The sequence below is a fragment of the Nymphaea colorata genome, chromosome 3 (assembly GCF_008831285.2).
Source record: "Nymphaea colorata isolate Beijing-Zhang1983 chromosome 3, ASM883128v2, whole genome shotgun sequence".
NCBI lineage: Eukaryota > Viridiplantae > Streptophyta > Magnoliopsida > Nymphaeales > Nymphaeaceae > Nymphaea > Nymphaea colorata.
In genome coordinates, this window is record NC_045140.1 from 16452286 (window position 1) to 16469501 (window position 17216).

The following is a 17216-nucleotide window of genomic DNA, read 5'->3' on the forward strand; positions in this document are numbered from 1 at the left end:
ATCAACCAGAAGTGAACACTTCGCTTGCCTTGATCTGCAACAATGGCGGTATACATTCTTATCATCTAATTGTGCTTAGTTGGTTCATATCTTTTGTTTTGCAGTTTTTCATTAGATATTCCCTTGTTTTTGTAAATAAGAAGTTTTTTGGTGAATCTGGTGCAGCAAAAGTTGGTGCTGGATGTCCCGTTGTACTGCCAGAAGTGCAGGACTAAAGCCTTGAAAATTGCTGCCGTTGCACATGGTAGGAAATTCTTCAATTCGTCCTCTGATTTGGAAACTTGAACGGCGTGTGGTGCTGGGACAGGACGTAAGAATTAGCTAGAGAATCTGATTCAAATGGGTCTTGCTTAATCAGATCAGGATTCATATTTTGAATTGAAGGGGTTCTTCAACTTAAACCCATGTCAGACCCTGTACTAGATTAAAGTCCCCCGGGTACTTGCTTCACGTTGAGCTTTGTACAAGGTGGAATTCAAGTGCAAAACTTGGTAACAACTAATCGTGCTTCAAGACAAAGCAATATAGCCTAACAAGCCCACTAAAAAATCTGTTCTAGGTCTTCTAACTTTTATACATCTTGAGTCATAGATGATGCTGAGTTGAGCCGCCATTTGAAAAAGGCGATTTCTAGCTTACTTTTATTTCAGTTATCAGAAGAACAAACAATATTATTTTAACTTTCATATTCCTTGATGAACTTGAAAAATTCTTCTGCTTTATATGTCATTGTTTATTCACAGCCATCGCCGCATTCTGGTACAGGTGTCACTTCAGTGGCCTTGGAGGGAGAGAATAAAGTGCAACTGGTGGTGGTCGGAGAAGGCGTAGACCCAGTCTGCTTGGTGAAAGCATTGAGGAAGAAAGTAGGCTACACTCAGATGATTAATTTCGCGCCACTGAGCAAGGACGCAGGCGAAGGTGATAAAAGTACCGAAGATAAGGACACCAAGCCTCCGACCGTGACGGGGGGTAGCTGTGCATGCCAACACAACTGGCCGCCTGTTTATTGGGTAGACCCTCCTACTTGCTCAATCTTGTGAGCAAACATGCAATGGAGGGAGGACGATATCTTCGAGGACATGGTTCTTTATTAGCTTTGTCATGAAAAGCATTTAACTAGATACTACGAACTATAGGAGATTCTTAATTGTCCAAGTGCATTAATAGAATAGTATATTGATGATTGAAGAAGAGCACCATTTGTCGCACAAGAATATTGCAGATTTTGGAACGCAGGAAATGATGCTGACTTCAAACTTTTCCACACAAGAATATAGCACTTGTCTCTTGTCGCCATTGGTGGAATTCTGGGACCGAAAACTGGTACCGCTTTGAATATTAATGGCCTCCACCGACTCTCCTATATCAAGACTTAATTGCAAGATGTCCGTTCGGCAAGAAAATTCAGTCAAAACCGACGATGAACAAGCCGGAATTGTTAAGGGACGACCAACTAGGGTCGTCATGCATGGAAAGGATTATTGGCAGGCGCCGTGAGTTCAGACCTAGCTTAAATTTACTAGAATCGCGTTAGAGATGTTAATAGAATTCGCGCAGTAAGTTCCAAAAAGAAAATTCACATCGATGGATATCTAAAATGACAGACACCCAAATGTCAAAAGTTTGAATCTACCTGACATGCCGAAGAAACCAAGCTAATATACCTTCAGGCTTCAAATGTAATACAAAGTTAACTCGATCTGAAACCAGGTTTAAATACTGGAACTTTTGAATATCATAGAAATGACTTGGGTTAAACCAGGTTTGATTAATTGCCGGAATATTTCAGACTTTGGACCCACTTAAAGGGTCGCAATATGCGGGACCCGATGGATCCACCAGCCCAGCAATTACTTACCAGATACCCGGAACCTTTCTTCCCCTCCCCACTCTGCTATGCTTCCTCCCTCTCTTCTGCAGGTATACGTGCTATGCTTCCTCCCCTCTCTTCTGCAGGTATACGTGTCTGTATAAATGGAAGCTCTTCCACTCAGCAATACCCCACACCAAGAGATCAGTTTCCACTACAAAAAAATCGAGGCATTATCGTCAGCCAGAACAAGCCCGTGAAACATGGCTACGCGTCAGTAATGGTTTTACCGAGATAAAGTTTTACCGACATTGGTAGTAATGTCGGTAAAAAATGAGTATCGCCAATGCGCTGGGTTAATAATCGACGTTTATATACGAGTTTTGGCACATCGGTGATGGTGCCTACACCAACGTTCAGTTAAACATTGCTATTAAGCTTTATCACCGCAAAAAATTGCATTGGTGAAAGTGTCTTCATTTCTAATTCACTTAGAACATTTTTTTTTTGAAAATCGAAAATACATGCACAAATAATTAACCTGCTTAGGTATTCCATGCATCAAGCAAAACAAATGAAACAATTAAACATTTATAAACAAAACAAATATTGCATGCCGATGCACATGGTATGAAATTCTTCCATATCTCCAGTTATTAGGAAACTTGGACGGGGTGTGGAGGTGGAACTGGACCGAAGAGTTAGCTACCGAATCTGATTCAAATGGGCCTTGCTTAATCAGATCAGATCTGGATTCGGATTGTGAATTGTAAGGGTTCAACTTAAACCAATGTTAGACCCTGTACTTAGATCAAAGTCCCTCACGTACATGCTTGCTTCACATTACAGTTGGTACAAGATCGAATTCAAGTGCGACAACAACTGATCATGTTAGCAGAAGAAGAAACAATATTATTTGAACTTTTTATCTCCCTTGTGTAAATCTATGTTCCTTTTAACAATCAACTGATCTTAGCAACAAAGAGGTCACTATTAAAGCTTTCGAACAGGTGACGCCCAAATGAACAACTGATCTTACTCTCCTGAACATCTATACTTTAATACAACGCCTGAGAGATGTTCATACATTCTTACAAGGTTCCTCTAGTTCTGGGAAAAAACAATGCCAAAATTGTTACACTCTACTTGCATAGCAAGGTATTACATAATGGGGCAATTAGGATTAGCTTCTTGGTAGACGATGTGTTGCGGGACGGTAGGCTGGTAAACATACGGCCATTGCTCGACCGCCTTCTTTTCCTCTGGCTTCTCCTCATTTTTCTCGCTCTTCACTTTTTCCAAGCTCTCCATGTCCACCATGAAGTTCTTCCTTAGAGACTTCACCAGCTCATATGCATTCATGTCCTCACCAATCACTACCAACTTCCTTTTGTCCTTCCCATCCAAAGCAACCGATGACACACCTACACCACAAACAACTTCCTTGATTAGTTTATGTACATATAAGTATCACATGTATATTATATGGATGATTAATCATCATGCATGGAGTTCACATAAAGTCCTAAGGTCTTTTTGTGATAGTGCTTTTACTTTGGTACTGGGACGTGACTTTCTATGGGGTTTGGTGGAAGAGATGTGATTGGATTCATCGAAGACCAAGCAGATTCGAAAGAGTTGACTTGATCATGGCCAGCTGAGTCCGATATCGCAGTTGTCAAAATCAACCGATTCAAAAACAAAAAGCACTAGGAAAGTCAACCGATCGGTTGCCATATGCCAGCTTCATTTCAATTATTTTTTTAAAGAGATTTTATATTTGTTTGAAATTTGTTTCCGTAATTTTCATGGAAAAACTAACTGATTCGTAAGCAAGTCACCGAATCGGCAGCCCTACCCCGATTTTGTGGGGGACCGATTTTTACAATACCACTGAGAATTTGGGATCTTTCAAAGAGAACAAGAATATATATTCTCATTAATAAAAATAGTATGAAGGAAAATGGTTACCTTCAGCACCGACGGCAGTCTTCATGGCCTTAGACCTCCGTTTCTCATCAAACATGTCCACATGGAGCACCAACTTTTGCTGCAGATGAATAAAAAGAAAAAACAAAAAAAAAGATAAATTCCACCGCGGAAATTGCTACAAATTTAAAATTAGTTCATTTCCTTTGGCCGTCAACCGGCAACAGTTGACGAGAAAATGCGAAAGAAGAGAAAAACCGCGGCACCCTTGGTTGGTACTGAAGCGGTCGTAAGGCCGTAGCTAATGCTGGGGGAAGGACGAAAGGTTCGCCGGAAAATTGGTAGACCACAACCGGCGTCTACAAGAGAGGCAATATAACACCCAACTCCTCCAACGTTTCGGGCTTCGGCTTTGAGAGGCAAGAAATGCCCAAGATCAGGAAATTAAAGAGAAAGGAAGATACCCCAGAGTTTCTTCATACCTTCATCTTGAAACTACTGTTACTGCAGGTGACGAGGCTGCTACTGTGGTCGTTAGCCCTTGAATGTGGAGAAGTCTGACGAAGACGGATACTTGAATGAATATTTCTCCGTGGTTTAGCAGGAGAAAGTAAACTGATCTGTTGATGTGAGGTGAAGAGCTTCCACTTATATAGACACGTAAACGCGCAGAAGAAAGGGAGGACGACGGGGCAGAGCGGCGAAGAAGAACGGTTCCGGGAAACTGCTATGCAATTGCCGTGCTGTAGGCTCTAATGGGTCCTACGAGAAGAACATTGATGCGGAAAGTGGGAATCCCAAGCAGTAGATATTGGGATCTGGACTGGGTCAATGGTGGATTTGCTGTATCAAATCGGAACGAGTCAAACATCCATTAAATGAAGAAATTTTTTAAGCAGTGAAGAACTTACTCTTCACTAAATGAACAAATGAAGCAACTCTCAACAATTGATGCATACAAGTTCACTTCTGTTATGCTACATCCTGTTTCACTTATGAATTATTACTTCGGAATAAACCTAATTTCACCATACTGGATCTTTTTCAAAGGCTAGTTGATCAAGAGTCAAATGTGAACAGGTCAATAATTTTTGAAGTGCTAATGTTCCCGATGCAGAGGGTTTCCAAAACCAACCAATTTTTGGTTGAATCAGCTGCTAATGTTCAATCGGACGACTTACTCTGTGTCGGCCGATTTTATCCACTGAAATTTCATGGTACAGAGCTACCACTCACTTTTTGAAGTTTGATCTTTTATTTCTTTGAGCATGCGAAGTTCAAATTATTGTTCGTTTCAATTTCGATCCATTTGAGCTTTCCTTGTTTTCTTCAGTTTTTCTAGAAAAAAAAAAAACTAATTTTCTGTTTATTTATTTTAAAATTAAAATAATAAATCTGATAAAAATTATTTTGATTATATTGGGATTCAGTAAATTTACTGGGGCTCAGATCCGAGGTGCTGACTCTGCTTCCGGTGAAACTTAAATCATGTGCCGTTTTTCAATTTAAAAAGAATTTGAGAGCCGGGCGTTTATTTAAGCAGAGAATCTTTCTCACCACGAATGTGGTGTCGCGTCGTCCTCGGAGCGGAAATGCAAGGCTGTCAAAACACCGTAAATCTTTATATTGGCCGATTTAATTTTAAAGATTGGTGTTATGACATTTAATATGGCCGATTTAATTTTAAAGATCATTGTTATAACATTTAATATGGCCGATTTAATTTTAAAGATTATTGTTATGACATTTAATATGGCCGATGCAACACAAGATGCTTCTGTCCGGATCTGCTTCCTTCTTATTTTTCATTTAAAACTTTAAAAATAATTAAAAAGAAAGGGAAAGGTAGCTCTCCTAAAAGGACGTCCTCCGCTCTGTTTGTTTCTGGCAACAAGGACAACACTGGAGCCTACAACAAATTTGAAATCAAATTATTGCAGAAAATAATATATATATTCCAACCAAGTATGCATCTCATAAAATACTGTGCAATCAATGTGTCTGGCCAAGAGAGAGAGAGAACAGCAATTTTTACATGTCTAAATTTGAAGGCTAAATTTAAAATACAGAGGAAGAGCATGCAGCTGATGTGTAACATTTGATTATTGGGCAAAGGAGGAAAGGGACGAAAGAACTCCAGCTATTATTAAGCCCACGATTATAAAGAAGTCGGATGGTTAGACCAGGCCTAACTATTTTTGGTCCAACGATTATAAGGCTCCCTGGCCTTGAATGGCGGCTCTTAGTTTCAATCATCATGTATGAACATAGAAAGGAAATAGTTGTCGGCACTCACTTTACAGCAGCCACCGGCCACCGGTGCCGGTAGTATCTACAAAGGCACGCTTTTTCTTCATCTATTCGTCTCCCACTGCATGCGCAAATGACAAAACCGTGTCGTTAAAATTGTGACGAGCAAACCAAAGTTTACCAGTACGACCATCCACGTTTTCTCCGTCATTTTAAAGAGAAATTCTGGGTTATCAAATTTTAAAGGTCCCTCGTTTGACACCCGATTCCATGCAACTACTTCAGTGAATGCCATTAGTAAGAAAAGTATTACTGTTATAAATTATTCTGAAACGCGGAAGCTCGGTAGATGCAATTTATTGAAGGCAAAATGCAAAAAATGTTGGAAAGCAGGGTAGAAGGATAATCCAGGCGCATCGGAAGCCCCAGAGAAATGAAATGACAGGGAAACGCATACGAAAGACAAAAAAGGGGAACGAAGAATCAACCTGAGAGCAAGAGATTGCAACCATGCGCCATGTTAAACATAAAGCACTACTTTGTGTGTGTGTCGTATGCCAATTAAGACTCCTTCAAATATCAGCGAATAATATATTAGTTTCATTTAGCCCTGTACAGACCAGGCGGTTCATCCCTTAACTTATACAGGTTGCGACCAGCCGACGCACGATGACGATATCGCATCTTGTTTAAGCTTTGATACGAGAGGAAAACCGATTTTTACAACATTGAATTCAAACTTGAAGATCACGTTCTCAAGGCGGACCGCAATTGATATTGATAAATAAAGGACTGGTCACACTAATCCCGAAATTTTATTCCTTGAATGCATCTCTCTCTCTCTCTCTCTCTTCTCTCACATGCATTACATCTAGCTAAGAGAAATGAGACGACATCTGCAAAATTACTTTGATGGATGAAAAGAAAGGAGCAAAGAGAGACAAACGTGTCCTTTGATCTTTTTCTCAGCTTTTGTAATATAAAATAGTGCTTGGTATACCTGCATTACTTGTTTACAAACACGATCAAATTAATTAAATACGAGCTTTGTCAGTAAAACCACTCCAGACTTGGCTAGTACACACACAGTAAGTCCAACTTGCGAGAATCCAAAAATTCTAAAAAAAAAAAAAGGATGAAATACATACTATTCTTATTTATCAAAAGAAAACCATTACCCAGAACTGTTAAACGTCCAAACCTAGTGCCCGGCATATTCCGTTGGATAAATACATGATTGCGTTTCTCACTCCCCAACTCAGCCTGCCGATATTCAATATATATATATATATATATATATATATATATATATAAAAGGAAAGGGAAACCTACCAATCAAACAAACCCAAGTCAGGGGAGCTAATTTCCACGAAAACTTAGCCTTTCCTTATCACGTGAAGAAGTGCACTTTGCTTGTGCGTGAAGTTTCTGATTGAGCTATATTTGAGACATTTCTAATTCTTTGTTTTATAGGAAGCTTAGTTTGGAGGTTTTAGCTATTTTCGACCACCCAAACACTTGGTTGGTATTTGGGGGAGGGCGGGGCCGACAAAAAGAGATCTGCTTTGGCGATGTCTATTTGCATCAGATCTTCATCTTGTGGATAGGGATGTCAATATATGTGACTTGAATCGCATATCTGACAATTTGATCCAAAAAAATCAGATATGAAAATATATATATATATCCAATTAAGAAATCGGATTGCGTTTGGATGACATTCGATCGGATTCGGATATACATAAATATTCAATCGGATTCATTTTTACACAAATATCATGTATTTAATGCTATTAAATTTTAAAAATTGACAAGATTCGGTTCAAAATTCATATTCAGATTTTGAATTTGGATATGACTTTTCTTTATTCGAATTTGAATCTGAATTCAAATCTGAATATGTGAATATTCAAAAAACGGATATGATTAAGGATATATCTAATCTGAATATGATCTGTTGACATCTTTAATTACGGATGAGGGCGTTATGAACGTATTGCACAGCCAGTGTTGAAACAGGTCAAAGTTTATTGACGTAAACGCTTACCTATAGAGTTGAAACCAATCAGCATTCCTAAAAATTAATTTATTTAAACCTAGATCCTGTGGAGCAAGGCATGCCTTTTTATTTAGTTCATTTCAATAATGATATAGGTTGTTGGATTAGTTTATGCTCCCCATAAAGCCAAAAACTTGGTGGCTAAGTAGTTCTCCTAGATTTTTTAGGCATGTCAATGGATCTGATTTAAACCGAATGTACACTTTACCATATCTGCTTTCGGGTATCTCTACTTATTCTGGTTCGAAGTCAATTCAGATGAAGAAAAATCTACGACATATCTGAATTCGAAATATGAATTCACAATCTGAATCTAATCCAAATCTGATTTTTAGATTAATGTCTGAGTCCAATCCGACTTTTAGATTAATGTCTGAATCCAAACCATATTACAGGCATTGAGTACATGATATTTATTTAACACTATATCGAATCAGAATCTAGATCTGCTTAATATTTACTTCAATCTGAATCCCAATATGAATTCGACTGGAAGTCATTACTAGAGCCCTTCTTAATTACTTTTCTGAACACCTACACTTTAATACAATGCCTGAGAGATGTTCATAGATTCTAACAGGTAACATGGTTTCCCATTTTGTGGGAGAAACAATTTCTAAATTGTTAAAATTTAAGCGACTCCGCTTCCGTATGGAGAAATTAGGATCAGGTTGAATGTGGGCGTCGTTGTAGGCTCCAGGATGAACTGCTTGGCAGACGATACGTCGCCGGACGGTACGCAAAAAGAAACAATTCCAAAATTGTTACTTTTTCTCGCTCTTCACTTCTTCTAAGCTCTCCATGTCCACCCTGAAATTCTTCTTCTTCAGAGACTTCACCAGCTCAAAGGCATCCATGTGCTCACCTACCACTACCAACTTCCTTTTCTCCTTCCCATCCAAAGCCACCGACAACACACCTGCACCACAAACAATTTCCATGGTTAGTTTATGTAATATGCGCATCATATGTATATTATATGAATAATTAATCATCATGCATGGGGTTCAGATGGTGCTTTTACTTTGGTACCGATTGGAGTGACATCGGAATGCACATTTTTCCTTTAGATGTGCATGTGAGGCAATTCAATGCACTGTGCTTTTATCAGAAGTTAAATAGCGAGCACTTGGTGATTCAACCACTATGTCCTGTTTGCATTAATTCTTGTAAGGCTTTCCTTGTATTCCTATTTTTCTTGTATTAGTTTACAGAGAGAGAGAGAGAGAGAGAGAGAGAGAGAGATGAATTAGTCAATTGAGTTTGTTGACTTGATATTGGCTCTGGTTGTCAAAATCAACTGATGCAAAGTAAAAAACACTAGCAAAATTATCCGATTCGATCGGTTGTCGTATGCCAGCTTCATTTCATCGATTGTTAAAGATATTTTATATTTATTTGAAATTAGTTTCTGTAGTTTTCATTGAAAAAAAAAAAATTGATTCGTAGGCAAGTCGCCGAATCGGCAGCCCTGCCCCGACTTTGTGGAGGGACCGATTTTTTACAACACCATCGAGAATTTGAGATCAAACAAAGAGAAGAAGAATATTCTTATTCATAAAAAGATCGTGAAAGAAAGTTGTTACCTTGAGCACCGACGACAGTCCTCATGGCCTTGGCCCTCCTTTTCTCATCAAACATGTCCAATTGGAGCGCCAACTTTTGCTGCAGATGGGGAAAAGGAGAAAAGGTAAATTCCACCGCGAAAAACAAAATTAAAGTTAGTCATTTCCTTGGGCCATCGACAGGAAACAGTTGCGGCTTTCCAGATAAATGTGGAGATACATTATAACAAATTGGCTAAAATGTTCTAGCTAATGCTGGGGGCTGGGGGAAGGGCGAAAGGGTTCGCCGGAAAATTGGTCGACAACAACCGTCATCTTCAAAAGAGGCACTGACGGAAATGGGCGGTGGCTTTTGGATTTGACAACGGAAGCAAGAAATGCACAAGACCGGGAAATTAAAGAGAAAGGAAGTTTGTCCAGAGTTTCTTACATACCTTCATCTTGAAAACACTGGAGGTCACGAGGCTACTGTGGTCGTTACCCCTTGGATGTGGAGAAGTCTGACGAAGACGGACACTTGAATGAATCTCCCTTTCTGGTTAAGCAGGAGAGAGTAAAGTGATCTCCTGATGTGAGGTATTGCTAAATGGAAGAGCTTCCATTTATATAGGCACGTATACGCGGGCGAGAGTGGCGGAGAAGAAAGATTCCGGGAAACTGCCATGCAACGCGGCTCTAATGGGTCCCCTACGTGAAGAACTTTGATGTGGAAAGTGGGAACCTCGAGCATTACATGTCGGGAGCTGGACTGGGTCAATGGTGGCTTTGCTGAATCACATCGGAGATTCGGAATTGAATGAATGAAGATACTTTTCAAATTTTTAAGCAGTGAAGCATTTATTCTTCTCTAAATAAACAAATGAAGCAACTCTCAACGTTGATGCGCAAAAGGACACTTCTGTTATACTACATGTCAAGCTGCTTAGAAACCTATTAGGATCCATAGAAAACATGGCAACTACCACTTCGGACTTTCAATACAAGCTTTTTTTTTTTTTTTTTTTTTTTAAAGACGTAAGATCACCTTACTGCCCAAATGCAGTAAAACGATCTAACAGTCTTAAAATACCAATTGCTCTGCAAAACTCACCGCTCGCCCACTTAAACTGTTAGCCTCGTTTAAAAATCCGCCTGAAAATTCGAACCAGTGGTAAGCAGCGATGAGGGCAGTGGCATCGATCTCACCATCGTTGCAAAATTGGCCTGAATCGGCCTAATTCCTGTGGATTCGAACAATAATTCCCCATGCAGAGGGTTTTCAAAATCACCCAATTTTAGGTTGAATCAGGTGGGCTAGTGTTCAATCGGACGACTCACTCTGAGTCGGCCGATTTTGTCCACTGAAAATTCGTGGGTTACAGGGCTGCCAGTCGATTTTTGAAATTTGATCTTTCATTTGTATGATCTTGTGGAGCTTAATTTCTTGTTTCGACGTTTCAGTTTCTATCATTTTTAGCGTTCCTTGTTTTCTTGATTTTTTCTAAAAAAAATCCATTTTTTCTTTTTTTTAATACAAATCTCATTAAAAATCGTTTTTATTCTATTTGGGTTCAGGCAATTTATTCACAGATTAGAATTAAATATATTAATATATCACTCTGACAATTATACCCCAACTAATTAAAAAAATGAAAAAATTAGTTTTGCAATATATTTTTTAAATGGTTTAATTTGACCATACCCGAATTTGAGGTTGAATTGTTTGGCTCCCCTGACCGCTATGGCAGTACGTTGACGTTCCAAAGATTTTTAGCAATGACGGCTCTTAATTTTATCATTTATGAACATAGAAAAAAGAAATATTCTTCAAACAGACAAAAAAATTAGTTGAGTATGGCAATTCCAATTACAGGTTACTAGTTGACCTAAATGTTGGCACTCACTTTACAAATATATTTCATTTGTTGGATATTAATTAAAATACAGCCACCACCAGCAACCAGTACCGTTTGCAATATAATATCTAAAAAGGAGCACGCATTGCATTTTCCTTTTCTAAAGTCGTCTCCCACTACATAAGCAATCAACAAACCAGTTCCTGCAAAATTGTGATCAGCAAATATAGTCTTCAAACATAATTTGCCGGCGCAGTGAATGGGTTTATGTTATGAAGAATTGAAGTAATCGCTTTACCTGTATGGCCGCTCATTTTTTTTCTCTGTTATTTTAAAGAAAATTCCTTTTATTTGGTTTATCAAAAGGGATTCTTTTTTTGTTGATAAATTTTTATTGAACAAGAATAGAATTAATGGGCTGAACATTTGCAAGCAGGATAGAATTAGCTATGTTGAACTCGACTAAGCTTGTTTTGCCAGTTAGTTAATCTGCTGCTTGTGAGACTCAAATATATGTGTGCGTATATTCTATTCACCACTGCATGCCTACTAATTGACATAACTTCATCAAATTTATGTCGTCAAATCAACTAAGCGTTCAAGATTAAATTGTGGTTGTGATCTCAATATTGCCAAATCATACTTGTAGTCTCAACCTTGAGTTTGAACTATAGTCACAAATAACTTCTTGAAGTTTTAAATGGCTAGTTCGGTGAGCTTGAAAAATTGAAAAAAATACAGTAAGTTTTTAAAAAACTAAAAATGAGGAAAAAATTAAGTTAGAAACTAATAACACAAACATCAAAGATAAATAAATTTGCAATAAAAATAAAAGAAAAATTGTTTTGGCATAAAAAACTGAAAAAATGAAAAAAAAAATGTGTTAAAAACATGTTTTTAACGTTTTTTTAATGCATTTTTTTAAGTTCTAAATGGTCATTTAATTTATTGCATTTTTTTAAAAAACCATATTTTCTATGACTATATTAATTTACTTGTGCACCGAGTTTATAACTTTGCATGAAAATATGAGACAAATTAAAAACCTAGGCATGCCGTCTCGCTTAAAAGAAAATATTATCCGGAAGATGAGGGTCGGTGCACTGAGTTGGCATTGGTTGTCCAGGAAAAAAAAACACTAGAATTCAAATTCCATTAGAGTTCGAAACGGAGTTGGCATATGTAGGCCCTGTGGGGAAGAAGTTAGATTGCCAAATTCAAGCTAAAAATGACAAGAGAAACATCTAACGAGATTTATGGATATCGGGATTTTAAGGGCATTTGATTGCCCTCGGTCTATTCCGATGTATGATATTTGAGATTAGAGATCCACGAAAAAATCTCATCAATTTTTATTCAATCACGAATTTTAGTCCAGTGGCAATTTTCAAATTTTAAATCAATGAAACGAAGCCTGTGTCATTCAATTGTCCATTCAGAAAGCATTACTTTATATATATTATATATGAGGAAAAACAGTGGACTTACGTTGAACGTTGACCTTATGTTTTATGTTTTACGTTTTATTTTTTTATTTTTTTTTTCAAATCAACCATGCGTATGTGATTTGAATCTGCACGAATTACATACCGATGAAAAGAACGAGTTTTAAAAGTTTAAAAACTTTAGAACGTTGATTTTGAAATCTAAAATTTAAATGTTTGATAATGTTTTGGACAATGTCATAATAATATTGATCCGTATCGGTTTGTGTCGGCTGATAAGCGTCGTATCAACCCCTCTTTACGACGAGACCCGCGCCAATTAAGGCCCCTAACCCTTCAAATATCAGCGAACAATATATTACTGCCATTCAGACCTGCGTATTCATCACTCATACAGGTTGAGACCAGCCACGCAGGTTGAGACTTGAGACCAGCCGACGCACACTGACGATTTTGCATATAGTTGTTTAGGCATTTGATCCGAGATGCAAATCAATTTTTATAACATTGGTTTCAAACTTGAAGATCACATTCACAAGGCAGACCGCAAATGATATTGATAAACAAAGGACTGGTCAAACCAATCTCAAAATTTTACTCGTTGAATGCTTCTATCGGAAGACTACGGATTCGAGTCATAGCACATGGTTTCATAAAATCCGTACGATTTTTCTAATCTAAATCAAGAACCCGACTCGGTGTTGTTAAAATAGAAAAGAAAATACAAAAAAAAGAGAAAGCAGAACCAAGTCAAGGTGATACGGATCAACCCGTTCTTTTTGCGCCAAAGATTTTACCTTTTTCCGAAGGAACTGGAGCTACATCTCTTTTCAATTTCCATTCAAGAATTCAAGAGTTCTTATGTGTTTCCACGCGACCTCCAAAAATGAACAAATTCCTTTTATTAGGAACACATACAATATATTTCTCTCTCTAAATAATAGGTAACACAACTTGTTTAGTTGGGTGGTATGTCATAGCCACGTCCTCGGTTTAATTCTTGAAAAGAAGGTGCTATCTTGATGATATTTTGAAAAGTGTTGAACTAAGTAGACCCGTTTTTGTTTCTCCCTATTCTCCCCATCACCTCTCTCTCGTCTCACGTGCAGCATTAGATGTAGTTAAGAGAGGAGTAAATGGGACGATATCTGCAAATTCTGGTGGATGAAAAGAAAGGAGTAAAAACAGCCAACGTCTGCGTTGACCAACAATATTCTTCTCTGATCTTTTTCTCAACATTTGTAATATAAAAGAGTGCGTGCTATACGTGCATTGATTGTTTACAAACGCGACCAAATTAATTAGGTACATGCTTTGCCATTAAAGGCTCTCTACACCGGGCAAGCGCAAGACCTTCCACCGAAGGAAATACAGAGTAAGTCCACCTTGAGAGAATCCAAAAATTCTACCCAAAAAAAAAAAAGAAAAGGAAAAAAATACACAGTTTTATTTATCAAAAGCAAAACATCCAAGCCTAGTGCCTGGCATATTGACAAGCTTATATACCACATATGAAGCAATTGTCCTGGTTGTCACTCTCTCAGTAACGGCTGGTGGAATAGTTGTAGTTATAGCCGTCGTCGTATGGTGCAGGTGCAGGGTAAATTTGCGGCGGATATGTCGGCATGTAAACGTATGTCGTCCGATTACGATGGTGGTGTCCTTGCTTCTTCTTCTTATCTGAGTCTGAGTCCGAGTCGGAGCTGGACGAGCTCGAGCTGGAGCTCGACCGATTATGATGATGTCCTCGCTTCTTCCTATCTGAGTCCGATTCCGAGTCCGAGCTGGAGCTAGAGCTTGAGCCTGAACCAGAATCAGAGTCGGAGTCTGAGTGCCCGTGCTTCTTCTTATCCTTCCTTTCCTTCTTCTTCCTGTCCTTCTTATGTTTTTTCTCCTCCTCTTTCTTGTGATGCTCCTTTTTCTTATATTTCTCATGATGCTCTTGTTTCCCATGTTTTATTTCCTCTAAGCTCTCCATGTGGGCTTTGAAATTCCTCTTCTTCAGAATGTTCAGCAGCCCATAGGCATCCATCTCCTCACCTATCACCACCATCTTGCTCTCGTCCTTCTCATCTAATTTTACAGACGTCACACCTTCATTACAAAGCAACACCACCCAGTTAGGAGACACACAAATCAAAAACTAGTTAAATAAATCTTTTGGAAATATATTAGATGGGGTTTTTTATGAAAACAAGTGCAATGCGAGAGAAGTAAGAGAACAAGAGCGGGATTTATGTAGATCGGGAGAATCTAGACAGAAAACAAAGGTAAAAGGAAAGAGGAAGGAGATTGTACGTACCATCGGCACTCACAACAGTCTTCATGGCCTTAGACCTGCTATTGTAGTCATCATAATATGTATCAAAGCTGAGCACCAGCCGTTGCTGCATACATATAAAGAAGACAGGAACTGTAAATATCTTTGTCAAGGGCCATGAAAAAATATACTGGCTTAGAAGCTTTCACGTATGAAGATATATTAAAATGTCTGATAGGACATCAACCACAGGCGTATGATGCAATTCTAGGATCACGCAAAGATGGTTATTGGTAGCTTCCATGCACTGCTTCGTTTGGTCGTAAACAGGTCGCAAGTATTCAGATCACATCCAGTGCAGTAAAAGGAAGAAATAAGGAAGGGAAAAAGAAAAAGACACCGAACTGTTGGCAGCAATGGTGCATGCTGAAGCTATATGGAAAGACATAGGGAATGAGGGAAGAGGTATAGAGGAAATTGGAAAATATGGAGGGTAGATGAAAAGTGATGCCAAAGAGGGCAAGTGCTAGTCAAGCTAGCAACTAATAAGCTAATTGGTTCTTTTGCCTCCATCAGAAAGAAGCAACAGTATTGCACGCAGAGATTTACGACAGGGTTTTTGTGAACAAATGCAAGCATTTTCTTGATCTGGGGAGTTTGGCTTTAACATTAGATGCACAAATTTCAGTAGAAGAAAAGAAAAGAACACATAAGAAATCGAGCGAATATTCATACCTTCATTATGAAACTGCAGAAGTAGCACTGTAAGCCAAAGGATGAGTTGGGGAACTTGAAATTGTGCTTGTGTTTAAGCAAGAGAGACTAGTAAGTCTTGATCTGAGCCGCTAAGCGGGGAGAGCTTCCATATATATAGGGAGGGAGACCGACACATGCACGAAGGAGGAGGTGAGAGGCATCAGATGATCCGATCGCTAGTCTTGAGAGATTGGGAAGGAAGGTTCCAGGAACCTGCTGCTTGCCCACTGGCTACCACGTGGGCTCCACCGGTTGTCAGCAAATGCCGTAGATGAAAAACTTTCATGTGGGACCCGCCAGTTAGATACTATGGGCTGAACTTGGTCAACGATTGGCAGCCTCTACTTTGACCATATGCACCCAAGCTCAACAGCATGAACAATGTGTGCAAGTAAATGTCTCATTTAATTAACAAGCTAAAAATCAATTCATTATGATACTTCCAATTTTTTTTTGTATGTTTTCTTGTGGTTTTCGTGACTTTCCTCACGACGTGAAGCATTTTTACCGTTCGGTCGTCCCTAAACAAAGACAAGGCAATTCTTCCAAATCATATTTACTGTATATATCTATCCATGCGGGGAAAGAGATAGTGTATACCCAATTGGTTGCTCTTATCAATGAATTCTTACTGCGGATTATCAATGGTTAAAGACTTCTACTTAAGAGTTTCAAGGTAGAAGACGTCAGCCGTTGGATAAATACATGATTGCGTTTCTCACTCTCGATCGGCATAATCGGATAAGTGTCCTACCAAACACGGCGTGCCGATATTTAAAATATGAAAGGAAAGGAAGACGTACGTAGCCATCAAAGAAAATTTCCACGAAATCTTACGCTTTCCTTATCCATGCAGAGCTGCTGCACTTTCCTTGGGTTTGTACTAAAGGGAAGGCTGTATATGACGTTTGAGATTAAGCTATATTTGAGACCGTGGCGTGCGTTGGGGACATTTCTTCTTTGTTTTATAGGAAGCTTTGCAGGTATATTCGGCCACCCAAACATTTATTATGCATTGAGAGGACGAAAAGAAGATCTCTGCTGTGGCCATGTCTATCGTCGTTGGTGAGACAGATTGTCGCTTCCAGATGAACACCAGATCACCACCTTGTGGATGAGGACGACCAGCGTGTTGCACAGCAACTGCAAGCGTTGAAACAGGTCAAAGTTTATTGACGTAAACGCTTACCTATAGAGTTGCAACTAATCAGCATCTTCTTAGAAATGCTGTAGGTTGTTTGATTAATTTATGCTCGCCATAGGTTGAAACTTGATGACCAAATAGTTCTCCTAAAAATAGTGAT

The 17216-nt window shown here is 38.7% G+C and overlaps 4 protein-coding genes across 4 annotated transcripts; 1 reads left to right on the forward strand and 3 right to left on the reverse strand.

Moving 5' to 3' along the window:
- Positions 1 to 1107, forward strand: LOC116251118 (heavy metal-associated isoprenylated plant protein 47-like). The gene is made up of 3 exons (XM_031625198.1): positions 1 to 48; positions 166 to 244; positions 766 to 1107. Exons 1-3 carry the CDS (start codon positions 43 to 45, stop codon positions 1041 to 1043), a joined length of 363 nt encoding a protein of 120 aa, XP_031481058.1. The 5' UTR covers positions 1 to 42; the 3' UTR covers positions 1044 to 1107.
- Positions 1108 to 2704: 1597 nt separating this feature from the next.
- Positions 2705 to 4379, reverse strand: LOC116251165 (heavy metal-associated isoprenylated plant protein 47-like). The gene is made up of 3 exons (XM_031625272.2): positions 4225 to 4379; positions 3785 to 3863; positions 2705 to 3237 (listed from the first exon to the last, which is right to left on the reverse strand). Exons 1-3 carry the CDS (start codon positions 4228 to 4230, stop codon positions 2975 to 2977), a joined length of 348 nt encoding a protein of 115 aa, XP_031481132.1. The 5' UTR covers positions 4231 to 4379; the 3' UTR covers positions 2705 to 2974.
- A 4152-nt stretch (positions 4380 to 8531) lies between these two features.
- LOC116251116 (heavy metal-associated isoprenylated plant protein 47-like) lies at positions 8532 to 10185 on the reverse strand. Its single transcript, XM_031625195.2, has 3 exons — positions 10051 to 10185; positions 9638 to 9716; positions 8532 to 8970 (listed from the first exon to the last, which is right to left on the reverse strand). Exons 1-3 carry the CDS (start codon positions 10054 to 10056, stop codon positions 8816 to 8818), a joined length of 240 nt encoding a protein of 79 aa, XP_031481055.1. The 5' UTR covers positions 10057 to 10185; the 3' UTR covers positions 8532 to 8815.
- A 3971-nt stretch (positions 10186 to 14156) lies between these two features.
- Positions 14157 to 15986, reverse strand: LOC116251262 (suppressor protein SRP40-like). Its single transcript, XM_031625427.1, has 3 exons — positions 15892 to 15986; positions 15199 to 15283; positions 14157 to 14990 (listed from the first exon to the last, which is right to left on the reverse strand). Exons 1-3 carry the CDS (start codon positions 15895 to 15897, stop codon positions 14437 to 14439), a joined length of 645 nt encoding a protein of 214 aa, XP_031481287.1. The 5' UTR covers positions 15898 to 15986; the 3' UTR covers positions 14157 to 14436.
- Between the last annotated feature and the right edge of the window lie 1230 nt (positions 15987 to 17216).